The sequence below is a fragment of the Leptonychotes weddellii genome, chromosome 10 (assembly GCF_054177405.1).
Source record: "Leptonychotes weddellii isolate Sample4059 chromosome 10, ASM5417740v2, whole genome shotgun sequence".
NCBI classification, from domain to species: domain Eukaryota; kingdom Metazoa; phylum Chordata; class Mammalia; order Carnivora; family Phocidae; genus Leptonychotes; species Leptonychotes weddellii.
Window position 1 is genome coordinate 68,337,602 of NC_138378.1, and position 23,175 is coordinate 68,360,776.

A 23,175-nucleotide genomic window follows, 5' to 3' on the forward strand; every position below is an offset into this window, starting at 1 on the left:
CATTTTTATTATACTTTCAGAGTACAACCGTAAATAACAGTATTTGTGAAATAAGGTGTATGTTAAAGCAATAACAGTTTTATAAGTTGGGGACATTTGATTAACAGTAAAGATAAATGGTGAAGAAAGCTAAAGATATTCAGATCCATCTCTTATTTTAATATTGAATTACATTACCCGTGCATTTTTTAATTCTTTAAAAGCAAAGTAATTTCTCATCTATGTGCTAAATTTCAAATACATAGAGAAAATGGCCCACATTTTATTATCTTTGATAGTTTCAGCATTTGAGAGTCTGGAAATTAGAAGGGTGTCTGAATTAACTAGATTTTGTTGCATAATGAAAAATGAATGCTTTATCTTTTTCAGGATGTAGAGTTACTGATGAAATTTTGCATTTAGTGCCAAATAAAGAAACTTTTAGACTCACCCTAAGAGCAGTCAAATTATGGGCAAAACGTAAGTATCCCACATCTTTTAAGCTTGCATTATAAAATTACAATTTTCAGTTGCTAATGATAGAAGCACATATGGAAACTCCTGAGCCTATTAATTCTGTTGGGGATTGAGGTCCCGTAGATTTTGGAGAATCCTGTTTCTTTTTCAGGTACAGTGGTTATGATGCTCTGATGTGTGACTCTGCCTCCTTGTTCCTTGGTTTAAAACTAAAACCTCCTGACTTCCCATCTCAAGTTTTAGCCAAGCCATCAGAATGAGTTAGAACTGGAAGAGTGAAACCCTCACTGTTCTTCACGTTCTCTGTGGGCTGGACCATCTCATTCATCTTTGTCTCCCCATTACCAGCAGCATGTAGCTTGTAGTAGGTATTCGGTAAATTTATTAAATGAAGGACCTACAGTGATAGTTTCAACTTCTTTTTATTTTTACGTTATGACACTTTTCTAATAAAGGCTGGAACTAATTTATATATATACGTAGCATATGGTTCATAAAAGGCCCAATCCTGAGCTGGCACAGCTCGTTTTCTATTATTTGTAACTACACTTAAGTAGTACTATACTTCTGGCACCAGGTTTTACATAGTCTAAAACCGTACTTTCCAATAAAACTTTTTGTGATGATGGAAATACTTCATATCTGTGCTATCCAAAAAGTAACCATGTGGCTATTGAGCACTTGAAATGTGCAACCAAGGAACTGAATTTTAAAATTAAATTACAATTTTAAATTAAACAGAATCTCAGAGAAGTAAAAGCATATGTCCACACAAAAATTTGTACACAGGGTGCCTGGGTGGCTCAGAAAGTTAAGCATCAGACTCTTGATTTGGCTCAGGTCATGATCTCTGGGTCCTGGAATCAAGCCCTGCTTTGGGCTCCACACTCAGGGGAAGTCTACTTCTCTCTCTGCCCCACCCCCACTCTCAAATAAATACATCTTTAAAAAAAAATTGTGCACAGATATTCATAGCATTCTAGTAATAATAGTCAAAAAGTAGAGACAACCTTATGTTCATAAACTGATGATACATCCATAATATGGAATATTACTTGGCAATAAAAAGGACTGAAGTAAATTCTATTTATATGAGATGTCCAAAATAGGCAAATCTATAAAAGATAGAAAGAAGAATAGTGCTTGCCTAGGTCTGGGAGGATTGGGAACAAGTAGGAGGGGAGTGACTGTTAAAAGTTTCTCTTTGGGGTGATGAAAGTGTTCCAGAATTGATTATGGTGGTGGTTACACAACTCTGAATATACTAAAAGCCATTAATTTTTAACCTTTTACATGGATGAATCCTATGCTATATGAATGGTATCTCCGTAAAGCTTTTACCAAAAAAAAAAAAGCTATATGTGACTTGTGGCTACCATATTGGAAGTACGCATCCAAAAAGACATTAGACAAGTAGGATTTGTCCCTGGGTTCAGTTACCTTGTATAGTCAGGATAAAGTAATTTGTAAGAAAGGGATATCACAATTTTTCTTTCCTTACGGATTGAATTAAATACTATGTCTTGTCAATTCTTAGATGCACATTTTACACATTTAACATACCTGAAATTGACATTTTGTATCTTTTTTTCTTGCTTGCTTAGTGGGACATAAAGTAATGCTATATTATGTAATTGAGGATCTAATAGGTTTGATGAAATATGGTAATACTTTTTTATAGATTGCTGTAAGAAACAATTTAAGAGAAATGAATAATATCAATGGTGTATTTTACTTTATGAAGAGGTATCCAAATTCTGCAAAATACTGAAGTTAGTCCAGCTTTACACTTGATTTTAAAATGCCCATGAATATGATTACTAATGAAATGTTTATTCTTCCTACTTGTAGACCCTCCAGATATCTTTCCTCCTTCCTTTCATTTCTTTCTCAACCATAGCTATTGAAAAGGGGGAAATTCCAGTGTTATATCAATAGAGCCCAGTTGGGCAGTCAGAACTGAGGCAGGGAACTGAGGTGTCTGTTTTGGTGAAGTAGGGGGATAAGATGCAGTTCATGGTTTACTAATAAAACTGTGGACCTAGCATGAAGGTCTGCTTATTGATTGTATAATGTTATTTCCAGAGGGGAAAAGCTAACTAAGCAATAGTTTTAGGAACTAAGTTATCCTATTCCTTATAGTTGAATGTCATGGATAGTAGATCCTAACAATAATTAACAGATATATTAATTTTCTAGGACGTGGTATTTATTCCAACATGCTGGGATTCCTTGGTGGTGTCTCGTGGGCAATGCTAGTTGCAAGAACTTGCCAATTATATCCAAATGCAGCAGCTTCTACTTTAGTTCATAAGTTCTTTTTAGTTTTTTCCAAGTGGTAAGTATTCATATGCATACTTTAACTATTTCCTAACTTCTGCCTTTATGTAAGTTTGTTTGGCAATTTAAGAGATACACATAGACTTACTCTGTTGTATTAACATTCCTTTTAAGTTAAAAGTTTAAAGACATCAAATTTGAGACAATGATGAGACACCAGATGGCGCTTTCTTCTGGGGTTGGGAGGGGTCTGTAAATGTAGGCTTTTAGCTTGAGAGTGGTCGCAATAGATTTGGCTCTGATTACTAGCTACATATAGATTAATGTCTCATATGTAAAATGGAGGTGATAATCATAGCTGCTACGTGGATTTATTAGTATTTTCAGTAAAGCTAGCTCTTGCTGCTATTAAATTATCAGAGTTAAATCCATGAAAGCAAATAGAAGGGGAAAACTCAAATTTTTTTCTAAGATTTATCTATCTATTTTAGAGAGTGGGGGCTGGGCAGAGGGAGAGAGAGAAAATCTTAAGCAGGCTCCATGCCCAGCGCAGAGCCTGACGCCAGGCTCAGTCCCATGACCCTGAGATCATGACCTGAGCCGAAAACAAGTCAGACATTTAACTGGCTGAGGCACCGAGGTGCCCCTGGAAAATTCAGATTTAAATTAGCTACAGCTTAATGGGCTAAACAGTATTTTCCCTTTCAGAAGACACATTTTAAAATAAGCAGCTTTTTCTTTTGTATACTTCCTTCCCTTGCCCATTTGTTTTTTTCAATACCAAATACCCATCCACAATGTTTGCTCTATGAAAATTTAAATAGAGTCTGATGATTTTACATTTCATATAGTTTCCGAAGTGAGGTCCTATGTGAATTAATTTGCCTTATTCATGTTAGGGAGTGGCCAAATCCTGTGCTGCTGAAGCAACCAGAAGAAAGCAATTTGAATTTGCCTGTTTGGGATCCTCGGGTATGTGACTTATTATTGAAATTAAACCTTTTAGGAGAAGGACAATTCTCTAAACTGTAATCTAAAAATAATTCTTATTCCTGCTCATCTTCCTTTGTATAGCTATAGTTCTTTCCTTCTACCTGCTGTGTTTTTTGGTGCAGATGATTTGTATCTCAAATTCTGATCCAAATGTTATGTCAATAAAAATCACCCATATAAGAGTAGATGAATGGGTGTATCAACCAAAATGTCATAATCCATTGTTAAAAACTGTCTTATAAGTAATTAGTTACTACTAATAAAGTGCTGAAGTATATAAAAGATTTACTTTGCAGTGCCATTTAGAGCAGACTCATGGTTCTAAGCTAGCATAACTCTCACCCTGCATTTTAATTCGCTTTTAGAGTGAGTGCTTATTCCTCTGAGTTACCTATGGGAAGTTACCCATTGAGCAGATGCAGAAAGAGGATTAAGAACCATTGGATTAATAATGCTTTTTGCAGCTATGATACTGTATTTTCTTGGTTCTAAAAGACCATTGTTTATAAGATGCACCATCAGTTTAACAGCTTTTCAGAGGAAAAAGAAACTTCTACAGAGTTGCCTTTGAATATCAGACATATCTGACTTCAGAAATAAGTGTAGCTGGGGAGAGAAAATGTACTTCTTAGAATTGAGGAAATGTAGTATTAAATTTATATTTCATATTCTTCAGACTTTTGGGGAAATGAAGTGAGGACAACTGAAATAGGAGAATAGATCAATTATTCTGCTTCTAATTTCACAGGTAAATCCATCAGATAGGTATCATCTCATGCCCATAATCACCCCTGCCTACCCACAGCAGAATTCTACGTATAATGTGTCCACCTCAACTCGAACAGTAATGGTAGAAGAATTTAAACAAGGTAAACCTGTTGGTCCTTTCCCACGAATTTTTTATTTACAACAGTTTAAAGTGCAGTTATGCCTGTTATTTCTAAAAATTCTTTCAAATATGTATGTATTCTTTCAGTAATTGGTTTTCCAAAATATAATATTAAGTCCAAAATGGAGCCAGCCCAATCTGTTTGAAATTGATTTTTGTGTTCTGAGAAATTAATTTTTTTTTTTACTCAAGAGGTAGGGTTAGAGGTTTGGGGGTAGAGTGATACAGGAGCTTTAACAAAATAGCCAGTTTTCAAAATCAGTCTCTCTCTTGTTTTTAATTTAGGTCTTGCAGTCACAGATGAAATCCTTCAAGGGAAATCAGACTGGTCCAAACTACTTGAGCCACCAAATTTTTTTCAAAAGTATAGGTATTTGAAATTTTGCATTTTGTGTGTGTGTGTGTTTAAAGAAGAATGTTAAACTTACAAAGTTAATATATTATGGGTGACTGTTGTCACTTATATTTCAAGTGACGTAGAGAATAGCTTAGCAGAAATCCTAAATGATGAGTTTGTGTATTCTAGTAGTATCTAACCCAGTATTAGTGGTTTTTGTTTTTAGTGAATTGTTTTTAATTGTAGGGTCTAGAATTAATTTTGTGAAAAATCAGAGCATGTTCTAATTTTCATAAGCTGTGTGCCTGCATTGGTTCTTTTGTTCAGTAGGAGAAAGAAAGAAAAAGTAATGTTGGAAAAGCAGACCCTAACAGTGTTTCTGGCTTTTTCCCCCCCCCTCCTCCCCGATTGTTGCTAAAAATTCTTCATAGACATTATATAGTATTGACTGCCAGTGCATCAACAGAAGAAAACCATCTAGAGTGGTAAGAATGATATTCAAGTTGCATACTTACTCTGTGGTGATAAGATTTTTATGATGCTTTGCCACTTACAAAACATTTTGGTGACTGTTGTACATGACATCAGTGTTTGGTGTACATGACATCATGTGTTTGGTGACTGTTGTACATGACATCAGTGTTTGGTGACTGTTGTACAGTGCATCAGTGTTTAAGAAGTGCTGTCAAATTAATGGTTCAGATTTAGAAGTAACATAAAATAAGGGTATATGTATATTCTTTGCCTTTTGCCACTTCTCAGATTTACGCAAAATTGTGAGGCATTTTGAATGATTCTGATACCTAGCCTCTTACAGGATTTTCCATCCTTGCCATCATGTTTCCCCATCAAAACTAGAAGGAAAAGACATTTTTTATATTATTTTAATTTAGGAGGTTAGTGGCATAAAAGCTTCTGTCAGCAGATAAGAGAGGCCTTTTTGGTCAAGGAGCAGTGCATTCTTTATAGTAAATCCAAATTCATTCCCTCTGCCTCCAGTGTACTGATGTCCCTAACTCTATCAGGCAGGAGCTATTAGGCCACCAGAAATGGTTGTGCTTTCCTCAGGTCTGACCTCTGGAAAGAGAAAACACGATACTGTCTTATTTTCACTTCCAAAGTTTAGTGCTTATTATTTTATTGGTAATTAAAAAGACACTGAAAAAAATCCTGTCACTAAAACAAAATATTTCGTTTGTAGGGGCACCTGGGTGGCTTAGTTGGTTAAGCATCTGACTCTTGGTTTTGGCTCAGGTCATGATCTCAGAGTCCTGGGATCAAGCCCCTCATTGGGTGGGCTCCACACTCAGTGTGGAGTCTGCTTATTCCCTCTCCCTCTGCTTCTCCCCGACTCACACATGGGCGCTCTCACTCTCTCGCTCTCGATAAATAAATAAAGTCTTTTAAAAAAAAAAAGAATATTTCATTTGTCTAGATTGGAAATTGTGAAACTGTGGTCTGGGCCAAATCTAGTTTGCCACGTGTTTTTTTTTTTTTTTTTAAAGATTTTATTTATTTATTTTGACAGACACAGCGAGAGAGGGAACACAAGCAGGGGGAGTGGGAGAGGGAGAAGCAGGCTTCCCGCAGAGCAGGGAGCCCGATGCGGGGCTCGATCCCAGGACCCTGGGATCATGACCTGAGCCGAAGGCAGACGCTTAACGACTGAGCCACCCAGGCGCCCTGCCACGTGTTTTTAAAAATAAAGTTTTATTGAGGGGGTACCTGGCTGGCTCAGTCCAACAAGCATGTGACTCTTGATCTTGGGGTTGTGAGTTTGAGCCCCGCGTTAGGTATAGAGATTACTAAAAAAATTAACTTTAAAAAATTTTTAAGTGAAAGTTTTCTTGAAATACAGTCATGCTCACTCATTTATATATTGTCTGGCCTCTTTCCAGCTATATGGCAGAGTTGAATAGTTGCAACAGAAACTGGCCCACAAAGCCTAAAATATTTACTGTCTGGCCCTTGATAGAAAAAGTTTACCAACTTCTCATTTAGATAACACTGAGCAGTAACTCGGTGTTCCATATATGTGCTGTTGAAGCACCTACAATTATAATGTGTAAGCGTTTTCAAGTGTTTGAATAATGTAAAAATGTCCTTGTAGTTATTCTAATTAATGAAATCATTGTAAGTTAATATAATAGCTGACAGTAGTTACATTTCTTAGATAGAAAACAGAGTTGCAGAAACCTGATGAAACTTTCATGTTTTAGTAGTATCTGATCTGAATTTACTGAAACTTTTTTAAATGCAATATCTAGTACCAATTTTATGAAAATATGAGCATGTTTATTATGAATTAGGTACTAGATATTAGTGCTTTTTTTCCCCCACGTTATTTAAACATATCTTAGCCTTAGCGTATAGACATAAGATTTGAAAATGAAAGAACCACATTAACCAACAGATTTTGTTCATGCTCAAATCATGACTATTTTACGGTCTTAACAGGCTGGATAGTTTAGATCAGGAATTCACTAAATAGAGCAGTTCTTTTAAATGAGGGGAAGGGGGAAACACAGAAATTGACTAACTTGTCATTTACTTAAATGGTATTTCAAAGTCACTAATATATTTGACTAAATATTTTAAATGAACATGTAAGGCATCATAGCTAATATGCTTTTTGGGTTACTTAGATGTAGTTTCCAAATATAATATGGAAAAATTTTGTTCACTGTTCTGTTTCAGGGTTGGATTAGTAGAATCTAAAATTCGTGTGCTTGTTGGAAACTTGGAACGAAATGAATTTATTACTCTTGCCCATGTAAATCCCCAATCATTCCCAGGAAATAAGGAACATCATAAAGAGTAAGTTAATTATTGTTTAATATTATATTTCTTAAATAATGTTATTTGACAGTATGCATTGTTTAAGATTATTTGAGCATGAGTGGTCATGCATTAAAACTAGTACATACTGTGTTGGTAGCCCACAGAGCCCAGCAGAAACTCCATCACAAAATTTGGAGCATCTTTAGATTTTTAGTAGGTTGTTTACAAAGCCATTTAATCCTCTTTGTAACAACACATGGTAACTGATCAGTGCTCTTGTTGTCAGTTTTAAGAATTTAGCCAAACCATTGCAATTTGTATTTATGCTTCCATAGAGGCCAAGTTTGAATTACCAAATAACATCTAAAATTGTAAAAAAAAATTAATGGAAACTTAAAATTTTTATTTTATAGCAACAATTACGTATCAATGTGGTTCCTTGGAATAATTTTTCGGAGAGTAGAAAATGCAGAAAGTGTTAACATAGACTTGACCTATGATATACAGTCGTTTACTGATACAGGTAAGACTTCGTCATCATGGAGCCGTGGTTCTCAACCTCAGCTGTAACATGGTATCATCTGCCATGGATCTGGCTGGCTCTGTTTTTCAGTTGGTTAAATGAATATGGTACATTCATATTATGAAAACCTATGCTGCTATTTAAAAAAGTAAAGGCATGGTGAAACCATCTCTAAGACATTAAGTGGGGGGAAAGTTGCAGAACAGTATGTATAGTGCACTACCATTTCTATAAATAAGTAAAAAAAATATATATGTGCATGTTTGCTTATAAATACATTCTTTGGAAGGCTATATAGTTTTAAAAAAAGAAGCAGGCAGAACTGGGTGCTTTTAGGTCAAGGAACCAGGTGTGTCTAGGGGATGGGGCGAGGAGACTTCACTCAGTGCCCTTGTACTGTTTGAGCTTTGTACCAAATGATGGTATTATCTATTTTAAAATAGACAAATAAAGAAACTTATACAGGTGATTTTTATTTTCATCGTGCACAGATAGGAGCACAATCATAAAGATGACTTGACTCTTAATTTTTTAACATATACTAACGGTACAGCTTGCTGATTATATTTCAGAATCAATGAAAGAGTGTCTTTCACATCTAGCTCCCTAATGACACATCTCTGGAATATCTTAATGTATCTGTTATAAATTTGGAGTTGTCTTAATCTGGAATAGTGTATATTCATACTATTAATATTTTTGGCTTGGCTCATCTGAGTTTTCTAAATTCTTCTAAACTAGCTTTCACATTTATCATGAAAATGCAGATTCCTGTACATCACGTCAGCACCAGTGAATCCCCCACTCTGGGAGAGGAGCCAGAGAATCTGCAAGTTGAACAAGTACTCCTGGTGATGCTTCTATAAGCAATCTGGAATGAAAACATAAATTTTTCCATTCTAATTTGGGCTCATTTTTCCAAAAGCAGGAGGTTGGGAAGCTCTATTACAGATTTATAGAATATTCTTCTCTAGATAAAGATACTGAGACCCCCAAGAGATTAGATAATTTACCACATGTCACAGTACTTACTGTGCAAAAGAAGCCTCTTACCTGTGTCTTCAGTAAGCTTGTAATCTGATTTGGTATTCACAGTTGAACATACATTAAATAATTTGTGTGTTAATAAAACTGGCTTTCTTACAAGATGTGAAAAGCACTAGAAGGGACTCTAGGGCTGTGTGTATTTTAATCTCAGCAAGTTGTTCAGGGCTGTTGTGCATCATTTCCCCACCTGTACAGTAAGGTAGTATTTCTAGATAGTTCCTAACGGTCTGACATTCTATGATTAGCGTAGTAAAAGAAGCTTCGTGGAGAAGAGCGCGAATTGTATCTTGGATATTTAGTATAAGGATTAGCTTAGACTTGGGTAAGTAATTAGGAGAAAGATTGCCTTTTGGGAAAATAACAGAAAACAGGATTTGGAAAAAACTTTTTTCATGCATTTATTTTGTTAATGAGATTGAATTATTGGAAAATCTTAGAAGTTGGACATGAGAAAACTAGTTGGTACTTATTTTTTTTTTTTTAAGATTTTATTTCTCTGGAGAGAGAGCGAGCTTGCATGCATATGCACACTAGCAGGGAGGGGGCAGGGAGAGAGAATCTTAAGCAGGCTCCACACCTGACAACGGGCTTGATCTCATGACCCTGAGATCATGACCCGAGCTGAAACCAAGAGTCGGATGCTTAACCAACTGAGCCATCCATCCAGGCACCCCTAAATGGTACTTAAATAGGATTGTGACAGGGTGAAAATGTTTGAGAAATAGTTGTTCTATAAGCAGGGTTGGTATGTGTGTGAGATTATGGGGAGATACCAAATGTATGCATTTTAGAGAAAGAAAACAGACCTCTCAGTTCAGGAAGAAGTTGCCCATTTAACATATTAACATTGTTACAGTGTACAGACAGGCAAATAATATAAACATGCTAAAGGAAGGAATGAAAATTGAAGCAACTCATGTTAAAAAAAAGCAACTTCATCACTACCTTCCAGCAGAGATTCTTCAAAAGAAGAAAAAGGTGAGTTTATAATCTTAACTCTCCAGTGTATAGTTCCACTCAGACGCAGGATGCTGGGACCAGATTTGCACTTTTCACAGCTCCCAAACCTATCGAATAAAAAGGAAAGAAAGATACAATTCAATCTAGAACTAAAATCTCCCCTTCATTAATCACAAAATACATTTTATGTACTTCAGAATTGAAACCAGTAATTATTTTCATTTGCTTTTTGAAATCCTAACTGCTTTCCCCCTCTTTCAGCAAAGTCTTTCTGATGTTAGTCGAAGTTCAAGTGGACCACAGTCCAAAAGATCATCTCTAGATAGCAATTGTTTGGATAGCTCCAGGGACACTGATAATGGAACACCTTTTAATTCCCCAGTGTCTGCAAACAAACCTTCCAAGCCGGACATTCCTCCTTCAGGAGAAATAGAAAGGTCTGTTTTTCAGAATTTTCTTTTCATTCTTCAGTTTGGGGATGATGTAAACTTTTCTGTACCTTAGCTTAATTGTTAATATATTTTATTTTACCAGTTGCTAGTCATTTGAAATACTTGACAATTTGTTCTAATCCTGTGGGACATGGGATAGGCTTATGAAGATGTAGGACTAGATCAGTACACAGAAATGCACAGGCTTTCTCTTTTCTCCGTTTTTACTCGGTCCTCTGCTTTTCTTCCCGTTTTCTCTTCCTTCAGTGAAATGTTAAAGTAGGAGTACTTGAAAGAAATAATCCTGAATGTTGAGTGTTTTTAAATAAGTAACACAGATTACTCATGATAATTCAAAACTTTCAATAGGAATAATGCTGAGCCTGCTGCTGTCATTGTGGAAAAGCCACTGAGTGTCCCACCAGCACAAGGACTATCTATCCCAGTCATTGGTGCAAGTAGGTATCTGCACTTTTGTTAGTAATGATTTTACTACGTATACATTTAATTACTAGAATTTTTCTTTCCTTTTCAGAAGTTGATTCTGCAGTAAAAGCTGTATCACCCCCAGCTGTGTGCACCATTCCTACTGTAGTAGGACGAAATGTCATTCCTAGAATCCCAACACCCCACAACCCTGCTCAGGGACAACCACATCTTAATGGAATGTCAGCTAAGAATGTTACACACAAGAGATCCCATTCCCCATCCGTAGATGGGTCTTCTAAGAGGTTGAAAGACATAGAAAAGGTAAAGCTACATAGTGGTAATTCTGTAGTTTTTTGTTTTTTTTTTTTAAGTTAAACTAGCACTAAAGAAATACACAATTCTCCATAGCTATCTTAGTGCTCCTTTAGGATTTGACTAATAAGAAAATTTGCCCAAACCCTGAAGGAATAATACTGATTGTTTGTCCTAATTCAAATCAGTAATAGATCTGAAAACTTAAATGATTGGTCTAAGTTTCCCCTTGACTTACAGAAGTCATTATTGGTAACTAATCATATTTATTATGTTACAATGTTGATGTCTTCTGCCTCCAGTAGGTGGTGGTAAGACTACTTCGTTATCATCTGAATTGATTTAACCATAAAAGATCACTCCAATTGTAGAAGTTAATGGTGGCAGCTGAATTTAGTCTAAATTCATTTCCCTCACCAACCCATGTTTGCAATAGTTTTGATGAAAGCCTTATCACTAGTTTCTAAGCTTGTATAGATTGTATGGTTTTTATAGGTAATAATAGCAATTCATTTTAATGTTTATATTCTAGTTTATTCGACTTGAATCAACGTTTAAGGAATCACGTGCTCCTGAAGACAGAAAAAGAAAAGCAATGGTAAATATATTAATAGTGTGCCTCAAAATATTGCTTTCAAAGAGCCATGTATCAGGAAAAGTACTATATTTGAAAGTGAATCAGATTAGATAGGTCTGTGAAGTTTGGGTTGTGTTTTATTTTGTGTAGAAATAAGCGTACAAAGGAAGGAAAGTTTTCATTTGTATATAATTCTGTTTTTAGGATGCCATTGGAGGAGAATGTATGCCTATTCCAACTATTGATACATCACGCAAAAAGGTAACAAAGTCTTATTCATAGGTGATTTACAGGTACAAAAAGCTTAAGATCCTTGCACTGAGTGAAAGAACAGGATGGTAAGATTTTGTTCCTGTCCTCAAAGACCAGCAGTATAGTTGGGAGTTGGGGTAGAAATAGCAATGTCTGGTCATTAAATATATGTACCTCAGAAGGGAGGAAAAGAGGAAATAGTTTAAGACTTCACTACTTATTCAGATAATGTTCAGCCTTTGTTTATTTTTAAAGAAGTTTAGTGCTCAGCACAGTAATTTCTTACCAACACTTGATAGTCTATTTTTGTTGTACACCACTGCTTACTATCAAAACTTAGGCTTGGTACTTATTAATATTTTGGAAGAGCCAAATGTATCAGTATTCATAGTAAGTACTTTTAAAACATGAGCTAAAGAGCCCCTAAACCTCAATTTAAAAATTTATTTTTCGGGTGCCTGGGTGGCTCAGTTGGTTAAGTGACTGCCTTCGGCTCAGGTCATGATCCCGGAGTCCCGGGATGGAGTCCCATATCGGGCTCCCTGCTAGGCGGGGAGTCTGCTTCTCCCTCTAACCCTACCCCCTCTTGCTCGCTCTCTCTCTCTCACTCTCTCTCAAATAAATTTAAAAAAAAAAAATCTTAAAAAAAAAAAAAATTTAGGGCGCCTGGGTGGCTCAGTTGGTTGGACGACTGCCTTCGGCTCAGGTCATGATCCTGGAGTCCCTGGATCGAGTCCCACATAGGGCTCCCTGCTCGGCAGGGAGTCTGCTTCTCCCTCTGACCCTCCCCCCTCTTATGTGCTCTCTCTCATTCTCTCTCTCAAGTAAATAAATAAAATCTTAAAAAAAAAAAAAATTTATTTTTCAAAGAATTACCACTGAAACTAATAATATGGTATTATTAAGCATGGTAAGTTAATAAGCAGGTGCCCAAAAATCAGCCTTGTGTATATATATCAGAGACAGCCCTTCTCTGAGAGTTTACATGGCTTGTTTTCATGCCCTGTTAAAGAATAAAGTACTTGTCACAATCAGTTGTCACCCTGCCAGGTTCCTTCCAATGTACTGGCCATTTTAACAACAAATAGAAAGTATCATACTTTCTTTTAGTTGTAGAAGTCATAAAATTCCTTTTAACATAAAGAGTGGTTTACAAAAAATATGGGTGTATAATGGAAGAAAAAAGTTTGATATGGATATTAAGTACAAAAGCATGAAATGACATGCCTGGGTCTGGCTTTAAAATATTTCAAGTATAAAAGGCAAGGATATAAACCTAACAAATGTAGCAGAATTTTAATAATGTCTTGGTTGTGGCACTGAAGTCTTCATTGTCCTATTCTCCACTTCTATGTATATCTGAAATTTTTCATGTGTTTTGAATGGCCAAGGGTAGGATACAGGTTTAGCTAAGGTAACACAGGAGGGGAATTAACTCCGCACACTGCTTCCATCACACAGCTGTCTGTAGTTTAGAGCTCAGCATTTGCCTTCATTATATAGTCCTCTTTAGTATCCTCAGAAACCCTCATCTAGACACCCCTGAATTTCACCATCACTGAAGAAACCTCGTCTGGGTACAAAGTCAGTTTTCCTGAAAAAAAGGATCTCACAGGTGGGGTGTACAGTGTTCATTTCCATGAATGTATTACAGAAACTAAATGGATATCCAGTTTTCCTCTGTAACACACCCATTTTTCACCTTAGCACCCCAAGAGTTTCCTGCTTAGTGACCCTGCTCTTCCTACTTCTTTTTACCATTGCCTGACTTTGAGGAGGACTGTGTTGTTTTGCATTTCTCAATCCAGAAGTGGCGAGTAATTTAACAAAGTCCTTTTTCCTATACATACACTTCCCCCACTTGGACCCTTTCCCTGTACCTCTGCTTTTCACCTCCAAGTGTATAAAAAAGTCCCCAAAAGAAGGAAATGTCTGTGAACATTGGAAGAAAATATCTAACACATGTGAGTGTTTAAGAGCTTAAGGGATTTGGAGGAAAACTCAGTTTGTGACCAATTTCTAGTTGGGACTTGATAATATATATTTGCTTTTCCTTCTTTGTTTCTACTCCTTTCTAATAGAGACTACCCAGTAAAGAACTACCAGATTCATCATCTCCAGTTCCAGCAAATAACATCCGAGTCATCAAAAATTCCATTCGACTGACCCTTAATCGGTAAAAGCAGTGCCTCCTTACTTAAGTGAATATGCAATCATTTAGTGGCGTAGATGCAGCCACTCTTTAAAATAGAAGTGGCTGTCATACGTAAAGTAAGGTGAAAGTTTCAGTCATCGGACTAACGACCTTGAAGTGGTTTTTGAACTCTCACACTTTGACCTGCAGATGCCGTAGCATTCTCTCATTGATTGCTACATACACTTCTGTGAGGATCACCTGCTATCAAATTGTCATCTACAGTATTATGGCTTTGCGTTGGAGGTTTTACTGCCTTAACTTTCGATGCTTGTTTCTCTGTTGTGGGAACCAGTTCTTGGCTCTTTGGACACGGATAAAACAAGTCCTGAACTTTTTTTTTTTTAAGTCTTATGTTATAATCATTGTATAGAACTGAAAAAGTTGAAAACACACAAAAAAATTGTCTTGTAATTTTTCAAATGTTAACACATTTACTTTAGCATTGAAGCCACTTTGTGAAACCTGAGATAAATGAATGTGAGGTATCTTTTCTGCTTTCCTCATTTGTGTAGATGTACTTATTGTCTATTCTGTTGATTTAAATTATTTTTTTCCAGAATGGCACATGGAATATTTAAATTTTTATTTTTTTGTGCCTTTCTGTCCAAATGTTGCATAGTTACCAGGGAGGATTAGTCCAGTGATTACATAAGAGTTGGGCACCGTAAATTCTCTATATTTTGCCTCCCATGGAGGCCTTTGAAATGCATCTTTATTAAGAATCAAAATATAACCAAGATACTGAAAGTCAGTATATGAATGGTGAAATTGTTACATATCCTAGCTCATGCCATTCTTGTTAGTTGACTGGTATTTTTTACCGAGGAGCAATTCATTCCAGCACCAACAATAAGATACCTTGAAGTATGGCAAACTTGTATTTTTGAGGTGTAAAATTAACTTGGCATGGTAGTTCTTGGCCATTACTTACCCCACAACTTCAGTTTCTTCATGGACTAGGCATGCAGAAATAAGCAGTGGATTTTATGGAAACCTAAAGGCATTTTTGAATGACATTGTTACCAACCATTAATTGGCTCAGGACCTTTGTAACTTTTATTTAACTATATGAGTTGTCTTTTTTTACACTGCTTTTTTCAATGCATTTCTTAATATTTTTTAAGTTTCATGAACGCATGCTCAGTTTATTAAAATCCATAACCATGTAATTCTTCTTGTAATATGTTGATTCAGTGTTTTGTAAATGAAGTCGTATGTATTTTCAGAGTATTTTTGTATGTACTGTAAGATACCATCTTTTCAAAGAGAAAACTTTAAAACCTTTACTGTCTCTCTTTAATTTTTTAAATGTGGATTATGCTTGAATTATTCTTAAAATGAAAATGTATAGATTGGACAGCCAGGAATGCTAGTATTTATTACCTTCTTCAGCTTTTCACTCGGCAGTTTAGTAGGTTCTGGTAGGAAAAACACAAAAGGGTACATTTGAATAGTGCAGGGAAAATACTTGGTTGTAAATGTTGTAGGACTCGTGGGACTCATTTAGCCTAAGGAGTAATAGTCCATACTCTCTTGCAAGCCCCTTACCACTGAGTTGAAATGCTTGGAATTGTGATTGTCAGAGAGCAGTATCCTTCACCCACGCCTGTTCCCTGATCCCTAGGTTTCTGAAATGGAAATTCTAGCATTTAACTCGTACAAAGGAAAACTTAGAAGAGCAAGGAAAAAGTAATGATTGATTGTTCAATTATTCACTTTTTACATAGCAAAAGACAAGAATGAAATCCTATAAACCAAGTTGTAGCTCGGTTGGAAAGTTCTTTTAGCTCTTCCTTTATTCAGCTATTCCAAGACTTGTTCTATAAATACTCTTCGAGCAAAAGTAAATGATTTTGAAAGGACTAAATAACTGTCACCTGACTTCAGACTTAGAAAAATTCTTAAGATTTGAGTAAATTTTATATATGTGATATGTTTGCATTTCTGTGTTTAATAACCTATTTTCCCCTTCGATTATCAGTCTTCAGGGTCTCTTTAAGAATTCTGTTTACCCTCCTTTTTAAACAGATTCTTTGGGGTGACTAGTGGAGTTTTTAATAAAAGAAAGCTACAGGCTTAACCCTGTACCCCAGTATAGTCATTTTCTCTTGTTTTAAAGGTCCCTTCAGCATGGGGTTGAGACATAGCCAAATGGTTCAGTGTTAGACACCTCGAGGATCTCATTCTTCAACCTGTTTGGTAACTGGGGAGTTGATGAGATGCTTTTGAGATGGCGGGTTTGATCAGAAATGAAGTGTTTCCTATCCTAAACAGTAGGTAGAACTTTCAGTACATTTTGTGACTGTAGGAGGAGAGCTCCATTGTATTGGTTCCAAGTAAGTAAAAGGGGAAGTTATGGTCTGGGATTGTATGTTATATTCAGAGGCACTAGATAAATGAAATGTGACTTCGAGTTTGAAACTATACTAGAAATATATTTTATAAAGTCAAATAACCTCCAATATGTAGACATATGTTCATTTTCATAAGGGTATTAAATTTTAATCTCAGTGTTCAGGACTGGCTCTGAAGAATAGTGTATATCAAAGGAAGATAACTGCTAGCTTAAATCTGAGGGGCTTAACTCATTTGAGGGGGTACATGGCTTAAAACCTTGTAAAAATTAGGGCAGCAGAATGAATTTTAAGACTATTGGTGCTTACAGTGGGTGTCTTAAGGCAACAATCTTGACTACAAGAGTCAGTACTTGACTACAGTAGCAATAAAGTGAAGATGGACAGTGTCCACATGGGCTGACCTTATTCTGTGTTCCTCAGCTTTGAAGTAGGAATTCCTAACTTGGGGATCATGGGCCTTTGGGAGGAATCCTTTGCAAATGTATGTAAGAAATTTTTATTTATATGCTTTTGGGGGAGGGGCGGATTCATAAATCTCATCAGCTTTTCAAAGTGGTTCATGACCCTTTTTTAAAGAAAGGGGGTGATGGGGCATTGTTAGGAACCACAGTTTTGCAAGATTGAATAATCCCAGACTCCCAAGGTTTTTTCCGTAAGATTTTTCTGTGGTACATTTCTAAAAATGTACTATGGCTCTAACTAGTAAAGACGATTCTGGAACACCAAATTTCTCTCTTGAGTTTCTTTATATATTGCAGATGAACCTTAATCAGTATTTTAAAAAATATTTACTATCGAATTTATAAATGTCCTCATGTTTACTTAGATTCATTAACAGGGTCAAACTTTAACAAGTTTCAACCTAAGATTGATCAGAGTAGATAGCTTAGAATGGTCATTAGAATCATTAAGGATCCTAATCCTTTGATTTCAGTAGCATTAAAGTTCTCTCTTGTTCCTTCATGTTTGTGGTTCAGAGCAGAACAGACTGAACAGACCAATAAATAGAACTTTAGTTTTAAAAAATAATATGTGTGTGTGTTTAAATACCTACCTATTAAATCTCCCAAAACTTAGAATTTAGGTCATGATGATAGTGATAAGTAGTACAGATGATGGAAGAAAACAGGTCTCAAATTCCTTTGGATTTCTTGAAAGAATTGTACAAGATCAGATCCTTCCCAAATTCCCCATTTTTTCTGGATTTTTCTGGTAAAATTTTATATTTGAAGTTAGTTGAACAGAAGATTATCATTGGACTTGCTACAGTTTTTAAGCTACTGCTGCATTTTAGCAAAGACTTACGTAATTACCTTATAAAGTACTTAGGAGATCTTTGAGGTACATGGTGCTACATCACTCCACAGTATTATGTAAAATGAATGCTGCAGCTGCTGTTCCTTTCTAGATAGCTGTTTGTGTAGTTCGTACTAATATTTCCTGCCTTTTATTTGGATTGTCTTCTTAGTTGTACACACAAGCCTCGCTTGTCTGGAATAAGTAATCAAATAAACTTGCTTTGCTAAATAGGTGTTGATGATTGATATTATTGGGGAGTAACTCAAGATACCTTAGTTATTTCTCAAACTGACAGCCAATTTGGTCATTTACCACCCAGACTCTTTCTAGCAGATAATGGTACCCAGTATCTGCTGAATATGAAAGCAAAGTTCATACTCAATTTGTATCACCAACATTAAACATTGGCAAGCAGTAGCACATGGTGGCATCTGCCTCGAGTACTGGGGGCAAAATCTGTCACTCTGGTCAACAAAAGGGGACCAGAATTCTCTACTAATGACTGGACAGAGGTGCATTTAGCAATCAGGCCTTGGGTACTATCTATAGAAGTACAAGTTACAGAGTATTACATTCTTGTTAATTTAACAGTGATTTGTTTTTAGCCAATCCACATATCTTGAATACTAGTACTGAATTCACAAATAACCTGTGTCTACATCATTTTAGATTATTGGCTAGACATTCATGGCACCAATGGAAACACATTTGACATTAAGCTCATTAGCAAAGCCTCTATTTATTGAGCTATGGATGACAGAAGGGCTTCTAGAACTTTAACAGAATTATCACACTGTGCTGAAATGGTTTTTTTCTTTTCATGCTGAAATGTTTTAAATTAGCAGGTGCTTTATGGATGCCAATGCATGAAGGTATTAAGGCAAAATAGAATTTACTGCTTTTAAAGCACGTGTTCTAAAAACTATCTTTCCAACTATATGATCCAGCCAAACTTTTACTTACTAGTCCTCAAAATAGCATACTTCTCAACCCTTACTTGCCAGTCTCCAGTTGCTGACTTTTGGGGCCTAATGGCTGCATAAAGCCTTCTGATAACCTGGCCAGAGTAAATCACCCTACCTTCCTAACATGTTATTTTTACCTTTTAATATTTCAATTATTCTAACTTGCATACTGTTCAGTTGTTTCCCCTAAAGAGGTTGTAGGTTTGAGAGTAGTAACCTTTACCCAAGAACCTTTATGCAGTGGGTGCTCAGAAGATGCTCGAGAACAAAGTCCTGTTTGGTTGGTTGGTTTTTTGTTTTTTTAATTTGATTATCTAGAAGAGACACCTGATGAAGGATCTAAATTGCAGAGGCAAAACTCACTGAAAATCATTAAGATACGTTTTACAAACCTTTTCAACTGTAATGTTTAGTAAGAAATATATTTTATATTGCAAGCCAGCACATGTATACATACATACATGAATGTGTGTATATATATAATTTATGTATGTACATATGCACATATATAATTAAATTTCACACACAAAAAATGCTTTCCTTACTAAGTGTGATAAAGGTTATTTTTAAGTGCTAGTGATTTCACTAAGGATTCATAACCTCTCCTGAGTCAAGACCTGCAGTTTGAAATACACTGCATTAGATGTTCTCTCTCCAAAAGTTCATTTCAAACTTGTATCATCTTTCTTTATTCAGTCTATCTGTACTAGGATGCAAACTGTTCTAGCAAAATAGTACTGAAAGGACAGCATAAGGCATATGGGAGAAGTAGGTGAAGTACAGATAGATACTCATTTCTCCCAAGGAAAAATCTTACAAAAAAAAAAACCCAAACAAAACAAAACCTTTGTATCAATTGATAATAAAGAAAAAATGTAGAAGCCAAAAATCAGAGTAAGAATTGGGACATTTGGTTGGTATTTATTTTAGTATTGGTCAGTTGACCTCACCTGGCGAAGGAATGTCCTCAATCCCTAGAGGGTGGACTGGGGCAAACTGAAGGACGAATATACCTTATTAACCAAGTGTCACTCAAGTGCATAAATTACTCGTTTAGAAAATTCTATGGTACTGGGAAAAGTGGACAGCCACATGCAAAAAAAAAAAAAAAAATGAAACTGAACCACTTCTTTACACCATACACAAAAATAAACTCAAAATGGATTAAAGGCTTAAATGTGAGACCTGAAACCATAAATCTAGAAGAAAACATAGGCAGTAATCTCTTGGACATCAGCCTTAGCAACATTTTTCAGATATGTCTCCTCGGGCAAGAGAAACAAAAAGCAAAAATAAACTAATGGGACTACACCAAACTAAAAAGTCTTTACATAGCAAAGGAAACAATCGACAAAACAAAAAGGCAACCTATGAAATGGGAGAAGTTATTTGCAAATGATATATCTGATAAGGGGTTAATATCCAAAATAAAGAACTTACACAACTCAACACCAAAGGGGGGAAAAAAACCCAGTAATTCAATTAAGAAAAGGGCAGAGGACCCGAATTGATATCTTTCCAAAGAAGACATAGATGGCCAACAGATACGTGAAAAGATGCTCAACGTCACTCATCATCAGGGAAATGCAAATCAAAACTACCGTGAGATGTTACCTCACACCTGTCAGAATGGCTAAACTAAAAAACACAAGAAACGAGTGTTGACAAGGGTGTGTGTGGAGGGGGGAGGGAACCATTGTGCACTGTTGGTGGGAATGCAAACTGGTGCAGCCACTGAAAAAAACAGTTTGGAGATTCCTCAAAAAATTAAAATAGAATTACCATATGATCCAGTAATTGCACTACTGGACATTTACCCAAAGAAAATGAAAACACTAGTTCAAAACAATATATGCACCATGTTTATTGTAGCGTTGTTTACAATAAACTATGGAAGTAACCCAAGTGTCCACTGATAGATGGATAAAGAAGATGTGATTGTGTGTGTGGTGTGTAGAGAGAGACAGAATGGAATATTACTCAGCCATAAAAAATAATGAGATTTTGCCATTCATGACAACATGGATGGAACCTAGAGGGTATTATGTTAAACAAAAGTCAGGCAGAGAGAGACAAATACTGCCTGATTTCAGTTATAAGTGGAATCTAAAAAAACAAACAAAAAAAGCAGAAACAGACCCATAAATATGGAGAACTGGTAGTTGTCAGAGGGGAAGGGGTGGGGAGTGGGCAAAAGTGGGTGAAGGGGAGTGAGAGGTCCAGGCTTCCGGTTATTGAATGAATAAGTCACAGAGATCAAAAGTATAACATAGGGAATATAGGTAATGGAATGGTAATGATGTATGGTGACAGATGGTAGCTACACTTGTGGTGTAGTGTAACATACAGACTTGTCCAATTACTATGTTGTACACCTGAAACTAATAAAACATGTGTCAAACTATACTTCAGGAAAAATAAATACCTCTGGCAGAAAAAACATTCTATTGTACACAGCTATCGTATAATATCCCAACATGGACCAGGAACTTAAGGATACAAGAGAACTGGGGTTAAATAGTAAAAGTATTACTATCTCCTGAGAAATTCTAGACCATTATTATGAAAGTGTTTAACATTTACTAAGCATTTAAGATGTGCCTTTTAAAATATTAATGGTGCTTAATCTTTACAGTGATCCTATGAGGTAGCACTGTTAATCATTTTACAAATGAGGAAATTGAGGCTGAGAGAGATTATGTGACCAGCTCCAAATTGCATAACTATTAATTGGCAGACGCAGGAAGTATGACTACTCAAAGTCTAGTGTTCAACTGTATCTACCACTTTTGAAAGAGGTTAGGTGGAGGTGTGGATCAAATCTCTGCCTCCTTGCACCCTTCTGTGGAGTCTGGAACTTTTTTTTTTTTTTTTTTTTAAGATTATTTGAGAAAGAGAGAGAGAATGGGGGAGGGGCAGAGGAAGCGGGAGAGAAGCAGACTCCCTGCTGAGCATAGAGCCTAAGCTGGGGCTCCATCATCCCCAGACCCTGAGATCACGACCTGAGCCGAAACCAAGAGTCGGACGCTTACCCGACTGAGCCCCCCAGGTGCCCCGAGTCTGGAACTTTTGAGGTTTGCCTGGCCAGCAGTAACAATGGTCATCTGTGCCAGGCTGCAGGGGGCACTGTGGCCTCCTGCAGGGAGCCCCCTAAGGCAGGAAAGCCCAGTTCTAGCCCTGCTCAGCCACTTCCATCTGTGTAAGTGGCACTCAACCCTGCTCTCTTTGTTTTCTCCCATCTGAGACGCTTGCCCTTCAAACCTCCAAGGGGAGCTGCAACATGAAAGTATTCCAACAGATTGGCAAGGTTCTACATATGGGATGGACGGACAGGTTCTCCCAGAATAACATCTGTGTAGCATTCCTTAGCCGTCAGTCTAGGTTGGAGCAGAAAGAAAATGGATCCAGGAGAGCTATCAGCAAGAAAACTGAAAATGAAGGTATATCTAATAGGCTCAATCATAGTCAGAGGATACTAACGTTGCTCTCAGAGGTTGAGGACAATCAAGTAAACTTTTTAAAATGACACATTAATTTCAGGGAAATGAAAAAGCTAAATGAAAATGAAATGTAACCAGAGTATATCACATGGCTCAGTTGTGAATATTCACAAAGTCATAATAATATCAGTAGAGAATACTGAACTAGCCCCCAATTGTATTACACTGAGAAGTGGGGTGAGGGAGGGAAAAGAGGGTGGAAGAGAGTGAAATCCTCATTTTTGGTGGTAATAAGTAGAAAATACCTAAAACTGAATAGTCTAGAGTACTGTAGGCATATGCTTTAGAAATAACAGGAGAAAAGGCTTAGAAAGTTGAAAATAACTCCCTCTGGGGATAAGAAATCAGGAATGGGGAAGAAGGAAGAGGAGGAGTTTTTCCTTTTTTAAAAGGAAGACATATAGAACTTTCTGGCTTTCTACGCAGCAGGCAGTAAGAGAACGTTGTGGGCTTTGGAACAGACAGACTTCAGCTGTGTCTCCAACTGCTTGTGGGACCTTGGGCAAGTTGCTTAAACTCTCTGGGTGCCAGGTTCCTAATGCATGAGGGGGGACTATCAGTACCTACTTCATAGGAGAGGAAGTAGAGTG

General features: G+C 36.5%; 1 protein-coding gene across 3 annotated transcripts in view; it reads left to right on the forward strand.

Annotated features, from left to right (window-relative positions):
* The window catches only part of PAPOLG (poly(A) polymerase gamma), a 32,720-nt gene extending 14,372 nt beyond the window's left edge, over positions 1-18,348 (forward strand). The window contains exons 8-22 of one of the 3 annotated variants that reach the window (XM_081833585.1): positions 370-459; positions 2,656-2,794; positions 3,636-3,708; positions 4,478-4,598; positions 4,904-4,988; positions 5,387-5,440; positions 7,653-7,772; positions 8,150-8,259; positions 10,163-10,284; positions 10,528-10,703; positions 11,067-11,155; positions 11,233-11,447; positions 11,971-12,036; positions 12,220-12,276; positions 14,349-18,348. In XM_081833585.1, coding sequence (XP_081689711.1) covers positions 370-459; positions 2,656-2,794; positions 3,636-3,708; positions 4,478-4,598; positions 4,904-4,988; positions 5,387-5,440; positions 7,653-7,772; positions 8,150-8,259; positions 10,163-10,284; positions 10,528-10,703; positions 11,067-11,155; positions 11,233-11,447; positions 11,971-12,036; positions 12,220-12,276; positions 14,349-14,447 — 1,616 coding nt within the window. In that variant the 3' untranslated portion in view covers positions 14,448-18,348. Of the gene's footprint in view, positions 1-369; positions 460-2,655; positions 2,795-3,635; positions 3,709-4,477; positions 4,599-4,903; positions 4,989-5,386; positions 5,441-7,652; positions 7,773-8,149; positions 8,260-9,026; positions 9,191-10,162; positions 10,285-10,527; positions 10,704-11,066; positions 11,156-11,232; positions 11,448-11,970; positions 12,037-12,219; positions 12,277-14,348 lie in introns of those variants that run through there. The other 2 variants (XR_014149299.1, XM_081833586.1) reach the window with 2 other exon arrangements.
* The last annotated feature ends 4,827 nt before the right edge of the window (positions 18,349-23,175 follow it).